Consider the following 24,041-nt stretch of genomic DNA (forward strand, 5'->3'; position numbering starts at 1 on the left):
ATGTATAAAACAATAAAAAAAAATATGATATACACCAAAAAAAACCAACCTCCTGACTTGGGACAAGCACCTACAGAAGGTGGCTGTTATAGACTAGTTTAAAGACACCAACCCTTCCCTAACCTTGCACAGTGGTGTAACAAAACAAAACAAGAACAAACAATGCAAACAATAGACGAAAAAAATAAATATGAGAAACAGCAAAAAACGACAACCACTCAATTAGTGCTCAAGCTAGGAGCATGCTTGGAGGATGCCCCAGAGTTTTTAAAGTAGGCTCATTATCACTGAACTAGTATATATTTGTTTAGGGGCCAGCTGAGGAACGCCTCTGGATGCGGGAATTTCTTGCTACATTGCAGACCTGTTGGTGACCTTCTGCTGTTGTTTTTTCTATGGACGGGCTGTTGTCTCTTTGACACATTCCCCATTTCCATTCTCAATTTTATCTCATAGTAGTTTATGTGACAATAACTATAATGATCCATTAAGACGTCAATCAAATCTAGAGCACTTCTGTAACAAGGAAAGTAGAGCATTAAAGAGGAAGCTCAATTAACACTTACTTCTTCATTCAGAGATTAGGCAACTAAACTGAGAACATTGATTTTAATATGATTTATTACATTATACATTCCTGACATTTAAAAAAATAGAGATCAATAAATAAGATTTCTCATCAACATTCATATGGCAACTTAGAGTTAATCTGCACAGCACATAATTAAAAACCACAGAAAACAATTTCAACATTTTGCAGAAAGCTTTGGAATGATCATTAATCAAAGCAAACAGTAAAATAAAACCAACAAAAATAAACAGGAAAGGATACAGGTTTGGTAAGTTAACAATTTTTTGCTATGCTATAAGATTACTAATAGTGGTATATCAAATTAACAGTGCTTTTAATACTTTTTTCCCCATCTTGAAAGTTTGTTGCAATGGCATTATCAGCTCTTTTTGACTTATGAGGTTTATTATCCCTTCATTATCTTCCTTCTAAGACTGCCAAACTAGAGGCTCTAAAGAGCCTGTGTCGCTCACCTTGGTCTATGTGCATATTAAACAAAGGACACAAATGGTTTCATGACAAAATTGTATTTTGGTGATGGTGATGTGTTTGAAGTTCTTACTTTACTGAACGATTTTGCTTCTTACAATTATATCTATAATGAACTTTGCCCATTAGTAACAGAGAACTATATTTGGTAAAAATTTACATATATTTACCAAATTAATGAAAATTGTTAAAAATTGACTATAAAGGGCAATAACTCCTTAAGGGGTCAATTGACCATTTAGGTCATGTTGACTTATTTGTAGATCTTACTTTGCTGAACATTATTGCTGTTTACAGTTTATCGCTATCTATAATAGTATTCAAGATAACCAAAAACGGCAAAATTTCTTTAAAAATTACCAATTGGAGGGCAGCAACCCAACAACCAGTTGTCCAATTCATCTGAAAAATTCAGGGCAGATAGGTATTGACTTGATTAACAATTTAACTTCTTGTCAGATTTGCTCTAGATGCTTTGAATTCATAGTTATAAGCCAAAAACTGCATTTTACCCCTATGTTCTATTTTTAGCCGTGGCGGCCATCTTGGTTGAATGGCCAGGTCATCGGACACATTTTTCAAACTAGATACCCCAAAGATGATTCTGGCCTAGTAGTTTCAGTGGAGATTTTGTAAAAGATTACTTAGATTTATGAAAAATGGTTAAAGATTGACTATAAAGGGCAATAACTCCTAAAGGGGTCAACTGACCATTTTGGTCATGTTGACTTATTTGTAGATCTTACTTTGCTGAACATTATTGCTGTTTACAATTTATCTCTATCTATAATAATATTCAAGATAATAACCAAAAACAGCAAAATTTCCTCAAAATTACCAATTCAGGGGCAGCAACCCAACAACCGATTGACCGATTCATCTGAAAATTTCAGGGCAGATAGATCTTGACCTGATAAACATTTTTATCCCATGTCAGATTTCCTCAAAATGCTTTGGTTTTTGAGTTATAAGCCAAAAACTGCATTTTACCCCTATGTTCTATTTTTAGCGGTGGCGGCCATCTTGGTTGGTTGACCAGGTCACGCCACACATTTTTTAAACTAGATACCCCAAAGATGATTGTGGCCAAGTTTGGATTAATTTGGCCCAGTAGTTTCAGAGGAGAAGATTTTTGTAAAAGATTAATTTAATTTATGAAAAATGGTTAAAATTGACTATAAAGGGCAATAACTCCTAAACGGGTCAACTGACCATTTTGGTCATGTGACTTATTTGTAGATCTTACTTTGATGAACATTATTGCTGTTTACAGTTTATCTCTATCTATAATAATATTCAAGATAATAACCAAAAACAGCAAAATTTCCTCAAAATTACCAATTCAGGGGCAGCAACCCAACAACCGATTGACTGATTCATCTGAAAATTTCAGGGCAGATAGATCTTGACCTGATAAACATTTTTATCCCGTCAGATTTCCTCAAAATGCTTTGGTTTTTGAGTTATAAGCCAAAAACTGCATTTTACCCCTTTGTTCTATTTTTAGCCGTGGCGGCCATCTTGGTTGGTTGACCAGGTCACGCCACACATTTTTTAAACTAGATACCCCAAAGATGATTGTGGCCAAGTTTGGATTAATTTGGCCCAGTAGTTTCAGAGGAGAAGATTTTTGTAAAAGATTACTTTAATTAACGAAAAATGGTTAAAAATTGACTATAAAGGGCAATAACTCCTAAACGGGTCAACTGACCATTTTGGTCATGTTGACTTATTTGTAGATCTTACTTTGATGAACATTATTGCTGTTTACAGTTTATCTCTATCTATAATAATATTCAAGATAATAACCAAAAACAGCAAAATTTCCTCAAAATTACCAATTCAGGGGCAGCAACCCAACAACCGATTGACCGATTCATCTGAAAATTTCAGGGCAGATAGATCTTGACCTGATAAACATTTTTACCCCCTGTCAGATTTGCTCTAAATGCTTTGGTTTTTGAGTTATAAGCCAAAAACTGCATTTTACCCCTATGTTCTATTTTTAGCTGTGGCGGCCATCTTGGTTGGTTGACCGGGTCACGCCACACATTTTTTAAACTAGATACCCCAATGATGATTGTGGCCAAGTTTGGTTTGATTTGGCCCAGTAGTTTCAGAGGAGAAGATTTTTGTAAAAGTTAACGACGACGGACGACGGACGACGACGGACGACGGACGCCAAGTGATGAGAAAAGCTCACTTGGCCCTTCGGGCCAGGTGAGCTAAAAAGGAGGGTCTTTGTGTCAATCTGATCAATACTCTAAATATTCACCAATCACTGATATGCATGCATGTCTTTTAAGAAAAATTTGCAACAGCAATAAATGATTGTTTATATAATACTAGGTGAATCTTCCTCAAACTCCTAATATTTGCTACTTCACAAAATATTTAAATATTTTTAAAAACGAAACTGACTTTTGTAAATAAAACAATCTTAGTCTAAAGTTAGTCTTGTATGTTTTTTTCAATTTAAGTTCATTTATGTTTTGGAGTTTAGTGTGACATCCATTTTCACTGAACTAAAACACAATTTTATTTAGGGGCCAGCTAAGACCACCTCCGAGTGAGGGATTTTCTTGCTGCATTGAAGACCCCATTGGTGGCATTCATCTGTTGTCTGCTCTATGGTCTGGTTGTTGTCTCTTTGGCATGTTCCCCATTTCCATTCTCAATTGTATTCATTGAGGTGTTGGAAATAAGAGTATAAGCAGGTTTATTGGAATAAGCTTAAAAATTCAATCACATCCAATTTAAAAAAAAAAAATAACTGACTCATGTCTCTGTTGTATGATTTTCTAGTTGATTGACAGCTTGTATTAAGTCCTGTATCACACAATCAATGTCATCTTTAGTAGTTTCTCTGCCCACTGACAACCTCAATGCATTTCTAGCAACTGATTCAGGGACTCCTATCGCTAACAAAATAGGTGATGGTCTGCAATCAAACAAAAAATCACAGGATTAAAAATTAAGACAAAGATTTAAAGAAAATTATATACAGACAATTTCAGTATAAAGAAAAATAAACAGCTGCGACACGAGTGCATGATACGCCCTTTGTCTTTTGATAAAGTTTTAGGAAATAATCATAAATCATTTTGGAGATACAGCGCTACATGTGAAAAAAAACCAACACACTTCTGTTTTAGTTACAAAGTCCTGTAACTCAATAAGTTAGAATCTTATTTTCACCAAAAAGTATTCAGATCGTTTGACCATCATAAGGAACAACTATGTTAAGTTTCATGAAATTTGGATAAGTTGTTCTCAAGTTACAGTATGACATGTTTTAGCCGGACAGACGGACAGACAAATGCGGGACATTTATACATGATATGGAATGGAATAACAATAAGGTAATGTAAGAGCAATATGTGAAAGCTGTCTATGCATTGTGAGATAAATTGACTCATTTAGTTCTGTCTCTGGAATAAGTGAATTAGATTTAAGTCTGTTAAGAAGAATGATACGAGTTAAAATAATACTGTGGATTCATTTATTTTCGTGGGTACCAATTATCGTGGATTGAGGAAAACTTACATGTTTGTGGATATTTGATTTCGTGGTTTTGCCGAAGTCTGCATACAAGCCATGAGAAAAGGAGTATGTTCGGTAAGGTCCTAAAATGGCCCCCATTTTTAGCGTCAATTTCAAATTCGGATTTATTGACCGATATCACAATAAATTATAGCTTATACAGTGACTAGATAGGAAATAAGCGATTTTGTTGAAAATTTTACGTTTTTGCGTTTCATTATGACGTCACAAGTTGTACTCATATTGATTTTTCACGAAAAAATCAATGAAAATGGGTAAATTTCCCATAGATTATTAGACAGGAAACATAGAGCGCAAACATTTCACATGTTTTATTTGAATATTAAGTTTGTCGACGCCTGCGCTCTATCTTTCCTGGTCCTTAAATTGGTTGAAATCTAGCTGTTTTTGTCAAATTTCACCAAAGCTCTTTACTTTGACCTATTTGGGATGTAAAAATCAACGTGTTAAAATAAAATTTTGACAAAAACAGTTCTGTTAAACTTTCTCACATATCTTTAAGGCAACTTAAAACATTTATTGTCTTGTTACTATGAACTTTATAATTGGGGCCAAATATGGCCCTTACCGAACTTACTCCTTTGTCATTCATTTAACATTTAATTTCGTGGTTCAACTGTTCCTACGATATCCACGAAAATTGGTATCCAACGAATAATAATGAATCCACAGTATGCTGTTATTGATTCAAGTTAATTTTCCAGTCAACACAAAAATATTTTTTAATAAACATAAATAGTGATAATAAATTATACCTATTTTGTGAATGACAAGCAGCACCAATACTGGCTTGTAGAATTCTACAGTTAGATAAAACTTTATGACCTAAAAAAAAAAAAGTTTGAAATCACTATCTGTTTGTAGTGCATGGGTCTAGGAGAAGATAACTCTTTAATAATTTCTTATCTCCCTTGTCTACAAATCAAATCTCTCTAGTTGTGAGAATTGTTGACCTGATAGTTACAAAATGTCCTCCAACAAATATTTCATCACACCTGCCAACTTAATGTTGAGTGAAGCTAAGTTTTCTCTTACACATATTTTACTTTCTTATTTGTAATTTAATTTCACTGAAACAAACTGTTTGTAGTGCATGGGTCTAGGAGAAGATAACTCTTTAATATTTACTTATCTCCCTTGTCTACAAATTAAATCTCTTTAGTTGTGAGAATTGTTGACCTGATAGTTACAAAATATCCTCCAACAAATATTTCATGCAATTTTTTGGCAAAGACTTTCAAGATAATTTCGAAAAGCTATGTATAATTAGTTATCAAAAGTATCAGGATTATAATTTTGTACGCCAGACGCGCGTTTCGTCTACATAAGACTCATCAGTGATGCTCATATCAAAGTTAGTTATAAAGCCAAACAAGTACAAAGTTGAAGAGCATTGAGGATCCAAAATTCCAAAAAGTTGTGTTCCTGGGACAAGAAAATCCTTAGTTTTTTCGAAAAATTCAAAGTTTTGTATACAGGAAATTTATAAAAATGACAACATAATTGATATTCATGTCAACACCGAAGTGCTGACTACTGGGCTGGTGATACCCTGCGGGACGAAACGTCCACCAGCAGTGGCATCAACCCAGTGGTGTAAATAGTTATAAGACCATTAAACAAATCATGGTATTTCACAAAATAACAAATAAGCCAGCAATAAGAATTCAACAATGTTTTGACAACCAGCAACACAAAGAAAAGTTTTCCCTCTGCGCTGAAATGCTTTTTGCTAATGCAGAAAAGCAAGCAATATAGTTTTTACATTCTATGGTTTGAACACTTTAAAAAAGATTATACAATATCAAAAAGGAAACAACCCAAATTATACATGAATACTGGGGAATTATTATCAATCTTTGAATTCTTATCTTTTTATGAGGATAGATGAATTTTTAATTGAAGAGCTCAAAACAATACCAATTTTCTTTTAGTTTGTTGCAGAATTCATCATAAGTATAAAATTGTAATGTGTGTTTTTTCTCAATTGCTGAAAATTGATCCCAGTGAAAATAATGCCTCCTCTGTATATAGTTATCAAAGGTACCAGGATTATAATTTAGTACGCCAGACACGCATTTCGTCTACATAAGACTCATCAGTGACGCTCATATCAAAATATTCATAAAGCCAAACAAGTACAAAGTTGAAGAGCATTGAGGATCCAAAATTCCAAAAAGTTGTGCCAAATACGGCTAAGGTAATCTATGCCTGGGATAAGAAAATCCTTAGTTTTTCGATAATTCAAAGTTTTGTAACAGGAAATTTATTATGACCACATTATTGATATAAGATATAACTTACCCTGTAATTTGTCACTCAGAATCGAAACATTACAAGTATTTGGTAGTCTTTCACTGATGGCAAATTTACCATTCAAATGGATCCTATCTTTGAAGGCTTCCTGAATCAAATAGACATGAATTTCAGAAAACAATATGCTTCACTATTTGTTCATTGAGTGATGTACACTTATGTTTTTTTTTAAATTTGTGCATTCTGTTTGGTTGTTCCTTTTTCATTATATATGTGGTGCAATCCTAGTTTAAAATGTTCACAAATGAAATGAAAGCGTTTAACTAAACTTACCTGTAATTTGGTTTCCAGGTAATCTCTGATTGAAGATAAATGATTCTTGTAACAAATGATATTCTTTACTACAAGCTCAGCTGCCTAGAATATAGTTATATCTTTTTACAATGTGGATAAAACAGTTAGTCTTGGCTAAACGATATGTTTTTCATGACATATTTTAAAATACACACAGAGAACAAGGATGTGTCTATAGTACATGAATGCCCCAATCACACTATCAGTTTCTATGTTCAGTGGACAGTAAATTGTGGTCAAAACTCTAATTTGGCAGGGGCGTAGCTAGAAAGAAACGATGTGGAAGCAACTACCAAGAAAAAAATTTGGGACCCTATGCAGAATTTTTTTTTTTCGGTTTTCAGTCATAGGACGGTTAAAAGAGGAGCTATATGTAGATAAAAATTTATGAATGTAAAACTATTAATAAATCTTCTGAATATAGTAATACATAAACAACACATATTTGTGATACAGAATTTACTCAAAATTGTCCAAAATCTGCTCTTCGGGTCTGGGCAGAAACAAACTTCTCTATTACTTTGTCAACATTCACACTGAAATCCCGATGAATATGCAGTAATGCTATGTAACTCTCGTTGTTCATTGTTGATCGTACATTTGTTTTCAATTACATACGTAGTACCGTGATAGTTCTCAGGGCCATCATGGCATGGTAGCACTCGCGAGATGTTATAAACCAGCGTACGTGTTCGGCATCGAGCGACCTCCCAATTGAATTCGTCAAAATTACATGCTAGGTCAATTTCGTATGTTTCAGACAATATTGAGATTTGTTCGTTTGTGATATTTCCTACAACACGATAAAGCAGATACAGCACAAAGAAGCGATTTTCTGATAACTTGACGCGACTCCACTCTCCAGTTCCCTTATCATATGGTCTATGAACGCAAAAAATAATAAGACTTTCCAATACTGTTTTGGCGTGGTTACAGGGTGATTGGATCCGGAAGTCTGTCAACCACATCGCCTCGGCATATTTTCAACGATATCGAAGGGATCTGATAATTCTAATGCCGATTGGTACATCTCAAAGTCATTCCAAACTGATGAACTGTAAACTGTAAAATGTGCTCCAAAACTACATATCTAAGACTGAGTATTACAAATTCAAAAGTAAAAATCTTGTAAAAGATACAAGTAACCTTCCAATTTTGTCATAATCTTCAAAAAAAAATAATTTTGAAACCAAATGTCGTTATTTAATGATATTTCATCAATTAAAAAAAAGTCACAACATAGGTGTTTTCTTAAAAAATTCAATTTATAAATTTTTATTTTGCCATTTCTTTTTTTGCATGCCGAATCAATGTGCACGCAACTTCGGAGCTACGATCTTTTTCTGAATAAACAGCTTCATCAACACTTGTAACCAGGTTGTCAAACTAATATCCGGGATAGACGGAAAAGACACCAACAGTCTCCGATTCCGATTGACCAACTAATCTCTCTCTCTTCTGCTTTTTATTTTTTTTTTTTTTTTTTTTTTTTTGTGAAAATGACGTGGATGCACATGCTGTCGTGCCTCGGGGTAGCTACGCCCCTGTTTGGAATTAAAATTAGAAAGATCATATCATAGGAAACATGTGTATAACGTGTTAGGTACCACCTTACGGTTTCTTGTTTACACCATAGAAATAGTGATAAATTTTGTGCAATATAATTATAGTATGCTGCTGCAGTGATAGATTTATTACACTACATCTGGCCTAAAAATTGTATCTAAGGAATTCATGTGAATGTTAGTTTCAGTATTCCTTCATATAGCTTAGGCAGTTGTAATCCAACTTCAGAAAATTGGCAAAATTTGTGTTACAATTAGGTAAAAACTAACCTTTCCCAAACCAGATATCATTACTGTGTTTTCTGTTCTGCAACAAACAATGACTGTTTTTATTATACATATACATATCATAGTCGTGTGTGTTTGTGTTATGTTATATAACTTTTGATGAACTTCTTTGTACCATTGTAACTTTATGGTGTTTGAGAAATAAAGAATCTTGAATCTTGAAAAAAGTAATATTAAAAAAATTTCAATTTATTGTCATGAAAGCAACAAGGATAATAACATTTTGCCATATTGAGAGAAATAACTAATTTAACAGTATACAAATATCAGATAAACAAGAATGTGTCCATAGTACACAGATGCCCCACTCGCACTATCATTTTCTATGTTCAGTGGCCCGTGAAATTGGGGTCAAACTTATAATTTGGAATTATAATTACAAAGATCATATCATAGGGAACATGTGTACTAAGTTTCAAGTTGATGTAACTTTAACTTTATCAAAAACTACCTTGACCAAAAACTTTAACCTGAACTTTGCACTATCATTTCCTATGTTCAGTGGACCATGAAATTGGGGTAAAAGCTATAATTTGGCATTAAAATTAGAAAGATCATATCATGGGGAACATGTGTACTAAGTTTCAAGTTGATTGGACTTCAACTTCTTCAAAAACTACCTTGACCAAAAACTTTAACCTGAAGCGAACGGACGCACAGACGGATGCACAGACGGACGGACGAACGAACGGAGGCACAGACCAGAAAACATAATGCCCCTCTACTATCGTAGGTGGGGCATAAAAATTAATGATTGATTGATTGATTAGTTATCAACTTTTTGTATTGTACTATTTTGTGGCAGTCAGTTTTGATTGGTGAAGGAAGCCTAGAGTACCAAAGAGAATCACAGATCTTCAGTAGAATTTATAGTTTTTATTGGTGAAGGAATATTGGTGAAGGAAGCCTAGAGTACCAAAGAGAATCACAGATCTTCAGTAGAATTTATAGTTTTTATTGGTGAAGGAATATTGGTGAAGGAAGCCTAGAGTACCAAAGAGAATCACAGATCTTCAGTAGAATTTATAGTTTTTATTGGTGAAGGAATATTGGTGAAGGAAGCCTAGAGTACCAAAGAGAATCACAGATCTTCAGTAGAATTTATAGTTTTTATTGGTGAAGGAATATTGGTGAAGGAAGCCTAGAGTACCAAAGAGAATCACAGATCTTCAGTAGAATTTATAGTTTTTATTGGTGAAGGAATATTGGTGAAGGAAGCCTAGAGTACCAAAGAGAATCACAGATCTTCAGTAGAATTTATAGTTTTTATTGGTGAAGGAATATTGGTGAAGGAAGCCTAGAGTACCAAAGAGAATCACAGATCTTCAGTAGAATTTATAGTTTTTATTGGTGAAGGAATATTGGTGAAGGAAGCCTAGAGTACCAAAGAGAATCACAGATCTTCAGTAGAATTTATAGTTTTTATTGGTGGAGGAATATTGGTGAAGGAAGCCTAGAGTACCAAAGAGAATCACAGATCTTCAGTAGAATTTAAAGTTTTTATTGGTGGAGGAATATTGGTGAAGGAAGCCTAGAGTACCAAAGAGAATCACAGATCTTCAGTAGAATTTATAGTTTTTATTGGTGGAGGAATATTGGTGAAGGAAGCCTAGAGTACCAAAGAGAATCACAGATCTTCAGTAGAATTTATAGTTTTTATTGGTGGAGGAATATTGGTGAAGGAAGCCTAGAGTACCAAAGAGAATCACAGATCTTCAGTAGAATTTATAGTTTTTATTGGTGGAGGAATATTGGTGAAGGAAGCCTAGAGTACCAAAGAGAATCACAGATCTTCAGTAGAATTTATAGTTTTTATTGGTGGAGGAATATTGGTGAAGGAAGCCTAGAGTACCAAAGAGAATCACAGATCTTCAGTAGAATTTATAGTTTTTATTGGTGGAGGAATATTGGCGAAGGAAGCCTAGAGTACCAAAGAGAATCACAGATCTTCAGTAGAATTTAAAGTTTTTATTGGTGGAGGAATATTGGCGAAGGAAGCCTAGAGTACCAAAGAGAATCACAGATCTTCAGTAGAATTTATAGTTTTTATTGGTGGAGGAATATTGGTGAAGGAAGCCTAGAGTACCAAAGAGAATCACAGATCTTCAGTAGAATTTATAGTTTTTATTGGTGGAGGAATATTGGTGAAGGAAGCCTAGAGTACCAAAGAGAATCACAGATCTTCAGTAGAATTTATAGTTTTTATTGGTGGAGGAATATTGGTGAAGGAAGCCTAGAGTACCAAAGAGAATCACAGATCTTCAGTAGAATTTAAAGTTTTTATTGGTGGAGGAATATTGGTGAAGGAAGCCTAGAGTACCAAAGAGAATCACAGATCTTCAGTAGAATTTATAGTTTTTATTGGTGGAGGAATATTGGCGAAGGAAGCCTAGAGTACCAAAGAGAATCACAGATCTTCAGTAGAATTTATAGTTTTTATTGGTGGAGGAATATTGGTGAAGGAAGCCTAGAGTACCAAAGAGAATCACAGATCTTCAGTAGAATTTATAGTTTTTATTGGTGGAGGAATATTGGTGAAGGAAGCCTAGAGTACCAAAGAGAATCACAGATCTTCAGTAGAATTTATAGTTTTTATTGGTGGAGGAATATTGGTGAAGGAAGCCTAGAGTACCAAAGAGAATCACAGATCTTCAGTAGAATTTATAGTTTTTATTGGTGGAGGAATATTGGTGAAGGAAGCCTAGAGTACCAAAGAGAATCACAGATCTTCAGTAGAATTTATAGTTTTTATTGGTGGAGGAATATTGGTGAAGGAAGCCTAGAGTACCAAAGAGAATCACAGATCTTCAGTAGAATTTATAGTTTTTATTGGTGGAGGAATATTGGTGAAGGAAGCATAGAGTACCAAAGAGAATCACAGATCTTCAGCAGAATTTATAGTTTTTATTGGTGGAGGAATATTGGTGAAGGAAGCCTAGAGTACCAAAGAGAATCACAGATCTTCAGTAGAATTAAAGTTTTTATTGGTGGAGGAATATTGGTGAAGGAAGCCTAGAGTACCAAAGAGAATCACAGATCTTCAGTAGAATTTATAGTTTTTATTGGTGGAGGAATATTGGTGAAGGAAGCCTAGAGTACCAAAGAGAATCACAGATCTTCAGTAGAATTTATAGTTTTTATTGGTGGAGGAATATTGGTGAAGGAAGCTTAGAGTACCAAAGAGAATCACAGATCTTCAGTAGAATTTATAGTTTTTATTGGTGGAGGAATATTGGTGAAGGAAGCCTAGAGTACCAAAGAGAATCACAGATCTTCAGCAGAATTTATAGTTTTTATTGGTGGAGGAATATTGGTGAAGGAAGCCTAGAGTACCAAAGAGAATCACAGATCTTCAGTAGAATTAAAGTTTTTATTGGTGGAGGAATATTGGTGAAGGAAGCCTAGAGTACCAAAGAGAATCACAGATCTTCAGTAGAATTAAAGTTTTTATTGGTGGAGGAATATTGGTGAAGGAAGCCTAGAGTACCAAAGAAAATCACAGATCTTCAGTAGAATTTATAGTTTTTATTGGTGAAGGAATATTGGTGAAGGAAGCCTAGAGTACCAAAGAGAATCACAGATCTTCAGTAGAATTTATAGTTTTTATTGGTGGAGGAATATTGGTGAAGGAAGCCTAGAGTACCAAAGAGAATCACAGATCTTCAGTAGAATTTATAGTTTTTATTGGTGGAGGAATATTGGTGAAGGAAGCCTAGAGTACCAAAGAGAATCACAGATCTTCAGTAGAATTTATAGTTTTTATTGGTGGAGGAATATTGGTGAAGGAAGCCTAGAGTACCAAAGAGAATCACAGATCTTCAGTAGAATTTATAGTTTTTATTGGTGGAGGAATATTGGTGAAGGAAGCCTAGAGTACCAAAGAGAATCACAGATCTTCAGTAGAATTTATAGTTTTTATTGGTGGAGGAATATTGGTGAAGGAAGCCTAGAGTACCAAAGAGAATCACAGATCTTCAGTAGAATTTATAGTTGAGTGCACCTGCCTTATTTGGAATGGAACTCTCAACATCAGTGTTGACAGGCTAGTGATACAGTAGTTTGGACTACTTAAACCACTCAGCCACTGAGGTCCAAGGTCAAAATGATAAGTAACCTTAACCTTAACTTGCAAATCTGATTAAAGATTAAAAATATAAATGACTTTATATTTTTTTTATATAGAACTTTACTCTTAGTTTAATCAATGCATCAAACTTTCCTCTCAATGCATTGTTTACAGTTTACAGTTTCTTTTTTAATTCTGTTAAATATTCTATAACTTATCAGTCATAGAAACATTCTATCTTACTACTTATTTCAAGTTATTAGTAAAGTATTCTATTAACCTTTCCATTCAGTGATTATGGAAATATGAGGTATACTAACCCAGGTCTATAATTTCTCTCTTGTCCACCACCATATAACATTGGGTATAATGGAACGTCTTTATCACCAAGGCTTCTAACATATATAGCTCCTATTCTGGGACCATAAAACTAAGAAAACATGTTGAAAATATAAAATCTTAAGGTGGTACCTAACACTACAGGGAGATAACTCTGTAAAGTCAGCTAAACGTTTTGATTACGTTGTGTTGTACAGGGAATATCAAGCTTCTCAATGATCAAAATTGGTGTTTGTCAAACTGCTATATAACCAGTGTATTTTTTCTGACAAAACGGTTGGTTCAAAATTTTTGAAATTTTTATATTTTTGTTAAAGAGTCAAAGTAAAACATTGTCAAAATTTTATGAAAATTAAACAAGACAAATTAATTTTAGTGAAAGTGTTAGGTACCACCTTAAACTCTTACTTTTCATTATAATTATAAAATGTGATAAACCACATATTTTTTTCTTCAACCCTGCAATTCCACACCCATCCCCTGTATGTATGTAAATGTTTAATTGAAATTTCATTCATTGTTTACAGTTTACAGTTTCTTTTTTAATGCTAATATATATTCTATAACTTTATCATTCAAATTAAAGTGTGTGGGTCATGTTGGTGGTTAAGAATTTATCAGCTTATATCCCTTTGAAAACAAGTTTGAAGATAGAAAAGTGAAATGTATCACACAATGTTGTTTGAATAACAGTACACAAATTCCCTTAATGGTACAGTGCTATAAAGATTGAAATTTCTCAAATGTAAGAATAATGTCAATTGACAATCTATTAAAATGAATGTTTTACAGTAGTCCTTTCAGGGCCTTTTATAGCGGACTATGTGGTATGGGGTTTGCTCGTTGTCGAAGGCTGTATGGTGACTTATAGTTGTTAATTTTCGTGTCATTTGATCTCTTGTGAAAAGTTATCTCATTGACAATCATGCCACATCTTCTTTTTTCTAATTGTAGTTCCAATGGTCATAGAGTTGAGACAATTCTGAGAATAAAGAATGGCTATATCTTAATAGAAGTGAAATTAGTAGTATGTTGTATAGGGATTCTCTCTTTTTTTAGGTAATTATATATATATATATATATATACGGTATATAAATTTGCTGGTCATATCTAGATAGATTAGAGAGAAATATTTTAGAATATCATTACAATGAATAACATATGACTTTGGACAGTAGATGTGAAAGAAAACAAGAGGCTCTCAAGAGCCTGAATCGCTCACCTTAAATTTTTTGCTTAAATCTTCCATCAATGATTATTTTGGGTTTTCAATTTATATAAATGGTTCTTCGATTCTGTCATATCTTCTTCAAAAGCAAAAACAAGAGTGGACACACTGAAATGTCTCGTTTGTCTCGTGTTCATAACATAATTTATGATGAAAGTATAAAAAAAACCCTTGTATACCCCAAGCATTACATTATTGCTGTTTACAGTTTATCTCTATCTATAATAATATTCATGATATAAACCAAAAACTTCAAAATTTCCTTAAAATTACCAATTCAGGGGCATAAACCTAACAACGGGTTGTCCGATTCATCTGAAAATTTCAGGGCAGATAGATCTTGACCTGATAAACAATTTAACCCCATGTCAGATTTGCTCTAAATGCTTTGGTTTTTGAGTTATAAGCTAAAAACTGCATTTTACCCCTATGTTCTATTTTTAGCCATGGCGGCCATCTTGGTTGGTTAGTCGGGTCACCGGACACAATTTTTAAACTAGATACCCTAATAATGATTTTGGCCATGTTTGGTTAAATTTGGCCCAGTAGTTTCAGAGAAGATTTTAGTAAAAGATAAAGATTTACGGAAAATGGTTAAAAATTGACTATAAAGGGCCATAACTCCTAAAGGGGTCAACTGACCATTTCGGTCATGTTGAATTATTTGTAAATCTTACTTTGCTGAACATTTTTGCTGTTTACAGTTTATATCTATCTATAATAATATTCATGATAATAACCAAAAACAGCAAAATTTCCTCAAAATAACCAATTCAGAGGCAGCAACCTAACAATCGGTTGTCTGATTCATCTGAAAATTTCAGGGCAGATAGATCTTCACCTGATAAACCATTTCACCTCTTGTCAGATTTGCTCTAAATGCTTTGGTTTTTGAGTTATAAGCCAAAAACTGCATTTTACCCCTATGTTCTATTTTTAGCCATGGTGGCCATCTTGGTTGTTGGCCGGGTCACCGGACACAATTTTTAAACAAGATACCCCAATGATGATTGTTGCCAAGTTTGGTTAAATTTGGCCCAGTAGTTTCAGAGGAGAAGATTTTTGTAAAAGATAACTAAGATTTACGGAAAATGGTTAAAAATTGAATATAAAGGGCCATAACTCCTAAAGAGGGCAACTGACCATTTCGGTCATGTTGAATTATTTGTAAATCTTACTTTGCTGAACATTTTTGCTGTTTACAGTTTATCTCTATCTATAATAATATTCATGATATAAACCAAAAACTTCAAAATTTCCTTAAAATTACCAATTCAGGGGCATAAACCTAACAACGGGTTGTCCGATTCATCTGAAAATTTCAGGGCAGATAGATCTTGACCTGATAAACAATTTAACCCCATGTCAGATTTGCTCTAAATGCTTTGGTTTTTGAGTTATAAGCTAAAAACTGCATTTTACCCCTATGTTCTATTTTTAGCCATGGCGGCCATGTTTTTTGATGAAATGGGAATTAAAACACAAACTTTATTCTAGATACCCTAGGAATCAATCAGATGAAGTTTGGTTTGAATTGGTTCCGTAGTTTCAGAGGAGAAGATCTTTGAAATAGTTTACGACGGACGACAACGACGGACGGACGTACGACGACGGACGCCAAGTGATGGCAAAAGCTCACATTTCCTTTTGGAAAGGTGAGCTAAAAATATAGGCCTGGAAAAGTTCAATCTTCGGGAAATGAATAATCCTCGTGTTAAGAAATGGTTAGATTACCAATACAAGTACTTTAATATTTAAATAAACTCATCAAAGATACCAGGGTTGAAGTTTTTTATTAATGCCAGACGCTTGTTTGTCTACAAAAGACTCATCAGTGGTGCTCAAATCAAAGTTAACAATGTCAAATAAACTATGAATTTGAAAAGCATTGAGGACCAAAAGTTCCTAACAGTTTTGCCAAATACAGCTAAGGTAATCTATTCCTGAGGTAAAAAAGCCTTAGTATTTCAAATTTTTGTAAACAATTATTTTACCTTATGTCCAACAACAGTTAAATAATCCACACCTAAATCTTCTACATCTACTTCTATTTTCCCGATAGCCTGGGCTGCATCAGTGTGGAGTAATATCTTAGGTAAACTCTTCCTTGATTGATTGATTTGTCGTAATTTTTCTGATATCAGTTTTATTGGCTGAAAAATGAGAAATAGAAATGTCCTCATCCTTAAAATACTGAGAAATAAAGACACAACCTTAATATAAATAGAGAATTGTTAAGTTCACATAAAATTATTTTATATTATTCTATATATATGGTTGCCTATAACTGCTTACATTCCAGGGATCTCCATGGATGAAAATTGAACCATGGAGGAACTTTCACCATTACAAACCGTGTCTACGCTGTACAGTGTAGCGCGATCGGAAGTATTTTATCCCTCCATACAAGGAATGGTGAACATGCTAATTCATTGTTTATTTAAATTATATTTATTTGAATTTTTATTATAGAATTAGAAGTATCAATATGTTCATTTATTGCTGTTTTTAACCATTCAAATGCCAAGTCTTCATGGTCCCCCCTTAGTCAAGAATGACCAAAAGCTGTCATGAAGGTCCCCATGTAGATTTCTTGTATTTTTGGTAATTGTTATGGGGTTTAAAAATCATATGATGTGGAGCTTATTTTTCATGGACACTGTCAAATTCAGAACCCATTACCGGTATGGCTGATTTGCAGCAACAACAAAACGATTCGTACGGGTTATGTAAAAGGTTAAACAGATTTGTAAAGCAAATGAAAAGGTTTCTAATGACTTTATCTGACAAATTGAGGCTGTGCAACATGCATCTTTCGAGTCTGAATAGAAACCGGAAACGCGGATGTATCAATTTGATTGCAATATATATGAAATGAATTCGGAATTACGATACGATATTTCTTTACAGGAAATATTTATAAGTTTTTACTTTTAAACTTTTAAAGTAATTCTAAATTATCGTTACAGCAGTACTCGAGTTATTTGCGATGAAATAATATTTACTGTTTTGCGTCTTATTTTGTTCTTCTTAAAAAGGAGGATGCTGATTGCGTAAGTCAAAATAAAGCACGTGTTTGACTTGTTAAACTGTTTTCTTTGTAACTGGATTATTAATTTATTTATTTAATCTAAATTATTATAATCATTTGCTGAAACTTAGTTGATTAATTCGACAAATGGATCGTCTATCCTCAGATAGTATTCTCCTGTCTGGTTTGTTGATCTACCTGTACAAGCTCAGGTACAAGTGATTAGCGATCTTAATCCGGACATCCCTCAGGCGTTAGAACTGTGTTGGATTATAACATAAAAAGCCTAAGGGTTATGCAATTACATGCATTTGATTATAATTGATAAAAAAATGGCGTCTGGCTACAAAAAATGATGAAGTTTTGAACGATGGCGGAAGACAATTTAACGATGGCGCAAGAAATTTGAACGATGGCGGGGCGCCATCGTTAAACAGGCCATGGAGATCCCTGCATTCACTTCATTTGAACTTTGGTATTGTTGTCTCATTGACAATTATACCACATCTTCTTATTGCTCAAAGTCTCAGTTCAAGGATGCAGTGATCCAGTTTTTCCATAAAACATTTAAATCAAATCAAAATCAGACTACAGTCAAAGAGTTTTAATGGCAATGGAAGTCATATAAATTAAATAAATTAGATTTTACAATTAGCTATTATACATTGCTGTTCGATGTGAGCCAAAGCTCTGTGTTAAAGGCTGTTATTTGAACTATAATGGTTTACTTTTACAAGTTGTGAATTGGATGGAGAATTGTCTCATTGAATGACAATCATATCACTTCTTATATCTATTATACACCACTTTACCAAAAATATATTATACCTGTATAACACCTGTTTCATTGTTAGCCAACATAACAGTGATCATACATGTGGAAGGTCGGATTGCAGATAACACATCATCTACATCTACCTGTCCTGTCTTACTGGAGGCAGGAACAAATGTAACACCTGAAAGGTTAATTAACATAACACGTCATCTACATCTACCTGTCCTGTCTTACTGGAGGCAGGTACAAATGTAACACCTGAAAGGTTAATTAACATAACACATCATCTACATCTACCTGTCCTGTCTTACTGGAGGCAGGTACAAATGTAACACCTGAAAGGTTAATTAACATAACACACCATCTACATCTACCTGTCCTGTCTTACTGGAGGCAGGTACAAATGTAACACCTGAAAGGTTAATTAACATAACACATCATCTACATATACCTGTCCTGTCTTACTGGAGGCAGGTACAAATGTAACACCTGAAATGTTAATTAACATAACACATCATCTACATCTACCTGTCCTGTCTTACTAGAGGCAGGTACAAATGTAACACCTGAAAGGTTAATTAACATAACACATCATCTACATCTACCTGTCCTGTCTTACTAGAGGCAGGTACAAATGTAACACCTGAAAGGTTAATTAACATAACACATCATCTACATCTACCTGTCCTGTCTTACTAGAGGCAGGTACAAATGTTACACCTGAAAGGTTAAATAACATAACATTATTCACAAATTAACTCATACATAGAATTAAGGAAAGTAGTTTCAAATTAACCATAATCATAAAAAATCAGTTTGCAAGCTTGTACAAAATTGCAAGAAAAGTCAATGTTTCTTCGCTAATTTAAATCATAGCAATCATTGAAATTAGGCAGTGATCTAATGCACATGTGGTCATTTGAAAATAGTCTTAAATTTGTATTTTAAAACCATGCAGAAGGTCATCCCTTTTTAACTTAAACTAGTTAGTGAATATATTTTCAAGTAGATTTTTTTCTCTCCAACATTCCCTTACAAGATTTAAACTTAAAGTCTACTTTATAAACTTACTTGCTGTTCCTTCTTCTGCCAGATGTTCAAGTACCAGTTTCACAGAGTCATGTTCTAGATTTGATGTAATAAAGTGTGGAAGTTTGTCACGGTTATCTCCCCCTGGGTAGCCATTAGACATCTCATGATAGGCATACTTCACAGCTGTCTGTATTATCATGTTATTTCCCTAAAACATAAAAGACTTAAGAGATTATCTCCCCCTGGGTAGCCATTAGACATGTCATGATAGGCATACTTCACAGCTGTCTGTATTATCATGTTATTTCCCTAAAACATAAAATACTAGAGATTATCTCCCCCTGGGTAGCCATTAGGCATCTCATGATAGGCATACTTCACTGCTGTCTGAAGCATCATGTTATTTCCCTAAAACATAAGATACTTAGAGATTATCTCCCCCTAGGTAGCCATTAGACATGTCATGATAGACATACTTCACTGCTGTCTGTATTATTATGTTATTTCCCTAAAACATAAAATACTTAGATTATCTCCCCCTAGGTAGCCATTAGACATGTCATGATAGACATACTTCACTGCTGTCTGTATTATTATGTTATTTCCCTAAAACATAAAATACTTAGATTATCTCCCCCTAGGTAGCCATTAGACATGTCATGATAGACATACTTCACTGCTGTCTGTATTATTATGTTATTTCCCTAAAACATTAAATAAAAAGTTTTATCCTATACCCTTTTTTGATTGTTACAGTAGGCAAAGTGTGTTGATTTGACAAAAATCTTTTCAACATAAAAAGCTAAAAGACCAACCATTTATGTCACATTACATCTACTAGCTTGAATTGATTGATTGTTATTTATTATTTCATACATTTTCAGGACAAAGGATGGAATATGTGGAATTTGTGTACTTTTGTGTTTCAAGCATCATCAAGTTCAAGTACTTTTTTCATTTTTAATATTCCAGTTAAAATCAATAACATATATAAGATAGATGTTAAACAAATAGTGTATCTAATTTTTCTCTCTTGCCAAGCACTTTGATGAATTATTGAAAACAGGTCAGGGTCATGGGTACAATTATACTTAGGTTAACAATGTGGTTCTGACTTTTTTGCCCAAAAGCCTTTGTACTAAATTAAAAATATTTTTTTGATCAATATTATCATTTACTGCTATTATAATTTAGATGTAGTCAAACTTTAGAAACTACTTCAAAGATATTGACTGGTGTCTATTCAGGTGAACAGGTAAATATTTTTTTCATATTCTCTCTGAGTGCTCCATTTATGTTTTCAGTGTTAGCAGTTAGCAGTGTGCTGTTTATATATCTATCATTTTGCATGCTTTTTTTTTTATATTTGTTGCCTAAAGTTGCACCATAATTGTGCCTATTTCAACTTAACATCAAGTGAATGAATTTTTTCAAGTAAGGTCTAGAAATTAGGATTTTTTTTTATAAATCAAGCAAAAATCATTTTAATCCAACAGCCATTTTCCATGTGTTTCAGCCATTCATTGTCAGAGATTGAAACATTTGCTACTTTTTATTGAATATTCATACCTCTGTTCCACCAGATGTAAAGATGATATCTGGAAAAAAAATTGTATTTTACAGTTTTATAAATTAAAATTTAGTTATCTCCCCTTTTGAAATCAATGACACAATGTTTTAATCGATCGTAAGTAGCACATCATGCAAAAGTATACAGTAATAATATTTATTTCTTAAATACAAATTTTAAAAAGTACACATTACACAAGCATGACAACATACATTGTCCTAATTTCTTCTATGACAAAAATCCAAATACGTTTAACAAATCTAAAGGAGAAAGTTTTTTATTGGTTGCAGGGACTGTAATATTGTTTTAGCTCGACTAGGGGAAAGGAAATATTGACATTTTGCAAGACACAACTTTAAAACAATTATTAATACTTTCACAGAATTAAATCATATAAACCCTGGATTCTGGAAAAATAATTTATTTCATTTTTATAAAATCTTATGGAATAGACGAATGTAGGAGAATTTGGTTTAATGGTAAGTAAAGCATTTAAGAATACATAACGAAAACTGAGGTTTACGAAATACCTTTTCAATAAAAACAAATATATATTTTTGTAAAAGAATTGAACATGGTAGATTTATGTCGCTATGTGTTTTCTTTAGGAATAAGAAGATATGAAAAAGGTAGATAATAGTGAGTTTTTTTTTAATTTTAAATGTCAAACTACACCTTACAGTTAAATGTCCATATAATAATACCTGATGATTTAGCCCCTATCATGTTGGCTACATTGCATCTGGCTTCATCTATCACTTTCTTGGCTTTTACACCTGAAATTGAAAAAATTAAAATAGCTATGCAATTCTTAATTAAGTTAAAATGTATGTTGAAGACCATCATTTTACCTATAATGGTTTGCTTTTATACATTGTGACTTGGATGGAGAGTTGTCTCAATGGCACTCATACCACAACTTCTTATACATGTTATATCTATAAACCTAACTTAACCTGTATGAAGACAGCCTATTAAAGCTCAATATAGTAATCTTGGTATAATCATCATCTTGAGATCTACACTTTAGTCAGAATACTACCTCAAGAATCATCATTATGAGAACTACTGAATGCTTCAGCCATTGTCAGTTAAATTGATTTTCAAATGTTCTGATCAGAATAATGTCACAAGTCACACGAGTCATGCAAGTAGGACTATAAGGTGTTATATATAACTATAAATCTAATCATCAATATGAGATCCACTGGGATTTTTCATCCATAAGTCAGACTATTCTCTCTGGAAGAGTAAGAACTATATCATAAAATTGAGAATGGAAATGGGGAATGTGTCAAAGAGACAACAACCCGACCAAATAAAAAACAACAGCAGAGGGTCACCAACAGGTCTTCAATGTAGCGAGAAATTCCCGCACCCGGAGGCGTCCTTCAGCTGGCCCCTAAACAAATATATACTAGTCCAGTGATAATGAACGCCATACTAATTTCCAAATTGTACACAAGAAACTAAAATTAAAATAATACAAGACTAACAAAGGCCACAGGCTCCTGACTTGGGACAGGCGCAAAAATGCGGCGGGGTTAAACATGTTTGTGAGATTTCAACCCTCCCCCTATACCTCTAACCAATGTAGACTAGTAAAGAGGGGGGATAGGAGGGGTCCTGATCCCGAAATCCCGGACTTAAAAAAACGAAATCCCGAGATCCCGAGTTTAAATAAAGTAAATCCCGACGTCCCGAAATTCCAAAAAAAAGGATTCCCGGATCCCAAAAGGGTCAATCCCGAAATCCCGAGCTTAAAAACACCCGATCCCGGAGTCCCGATAAAGGTCCTATCCCCCCCTCAGTAAAGTAAACGCATAACAATACGCACATTAAAATTCAGTTCAAGAGAAATCCCAGTCTGATGTCAGAAGATGTAACCAAAGAAAATAAACAAAATGACAATAATACATAAATAACAACAGACTACTAGCAGTTAACTGACATGCCAGCTCCAGACTTCAATTAAACTGACTGAAAGATTATGATTTCATCATATGAACATCAGGCACAATCCTTCCCGTTAGGGGTTTAGTATCATACCATCATAACATATATGAGAAGAACATAACCCGTGTCATGCCAACAACTGTTTTTAGAATAAATGTGTTTAGTTCCGATGCAAAGACCTTATCAGTGACTCAATATTAACGCCAAAATATGCAATCTTTAATGACTTGACAACAGTATCGTAATTATATCCCTTCTTAATAAGCCTATTCAAAGGTTTTGTAAGTTTCTGAGGTGAATACTGACACCTTTGTGCTTTATAAAGAATATTACCATAAAAAATTGGATGTGAAATACCTGAACGTATTAGAAGTCTGCATGTTGAGCTATATTTATGAATGATGTCTTTATACCGATGATAAAATTTAGTAAATGTTTTGACTAGTTTGTGATATCGAAAACCCTGGTGTAATAATTTTTCAGTAATACATAAATTTCTCTCGTTAAAATCTAAAACATTGTTACATACACGAGCGAATCGTACAAGTTGAGATATATAAACACCGTAAGATGGTGGCAAGGGAACGTCACCATCTAAAAACGGATAATTAACGATAGGAAATGAAAAATCATCCCTTTTATCATAAATTTTAGTATTCAGCTTTCCATTAGTGATATAGATATCAAGATCGAGAAAAGGGCAGTGGTCATTGTTAGTATTAGCTTTATTTAAAGTAAGTTCAACAGGATAAATTTCATTAATATACATACTGAAGTCGTCATTATTGAGAGCCAAAATATCATCCAAATATCTAAAAGTATTATTAAATTTGTTTATCAGATGTTGTTTCGATGGGTCTTTGCTTATTTTTGTCATAAATTGTAACTCATAACAATACAAAAACAGGTCCGCAATAAGTGGTGCACAGTTAGTCCCCATTGGAATTCCGATAATC

At 33.6% G+C, this 24,041-nt stretch overlaps 1 protein-coding gene across 5 annotated transcripts in view; it reads right to left on the bottom strand.

Annotated features, from left to right (window-relative positions):
• Nucleotides 1-603: 603 nt before the first annotated feature.
• LOC139501869 (selenocysteine lyase-like) overlaps nt 604-24,041 on the bottom strand; it is a 35,348-nt gene continuing 11,910 nt past the window's right edge. The window contains exons 3-15 of one of the 5 annotated variants that reach the window (XM_071291096.1): nt 21,834-21,905; nt 21,129-21,157; nt 19,599-19,767; nt 18,581-18,708; nt 16,716-16,874; nt 13,474-13,583; nt 9,070-9,106; nt 7,214-7,297; nt 6,929-7,028; nt 5,380-5,449; nt 3,443-4,001; nt 3,264-3,341; nt 604-1,005 (exon numbers count right to left, since the gene is read on the bottom strand). In XM_071291096.1, coding sequence (XP_071147197.1) covers nt 3,839-4,001; nt 5,380-5,449; nt 6,929-7,028; nt 7,214-7,297; nt 9,070-9,106; nt 13,474-13,583; nt 16,716-16,874; nt 18,581-18,708; nt 19,599-19,767; nt 21,129-21,157; nt 21,834-21,905 — 1,121 coding nt within the window. In that variant the 3' untranslated portion in view covers nt 604-1,005; nt 3,264-3,341; nt 3,443-3,838. Of the gene's footprint in view, nt 1,006-3,263; nt 3,342-3,442; nt 4,002-5,379; nt 5,450-6,928; nt 7,029-7,213; nt 7,298-9,069; nt 9,107-13,473; nt 13,584-16,715; nt 16,875-18,580; nt 18,709-18,824; nt 18,863-18,901; nt 18,940-19,055; nt 19,094-19,209; nt 19,248-19,598; nt 19,768-21,128; nt 21,158-21,833; nt 21,906-24,041 lie in introns of those variants that run through there. The other 4 variants (XM_071291095.1, XM_071291099.1, XM_071291094.1 and 1 more) reach the window with 4 other exon arrangements.

The sequence above is a fragment of the Mytilus edulis genome, chromosome 13 (genome assembly GCF_963676685.1).
Source record: "Mytilus edulis chromosome 13, xbMytEdul2.2, whole genome shotgun sequence".
NCBI classification, from domain to species: Eukaryota; Metazoa; Mollusca; class Bivalvia; order Mytilida; family Mytilidae; genus Mytilus; species Mytilus edulis.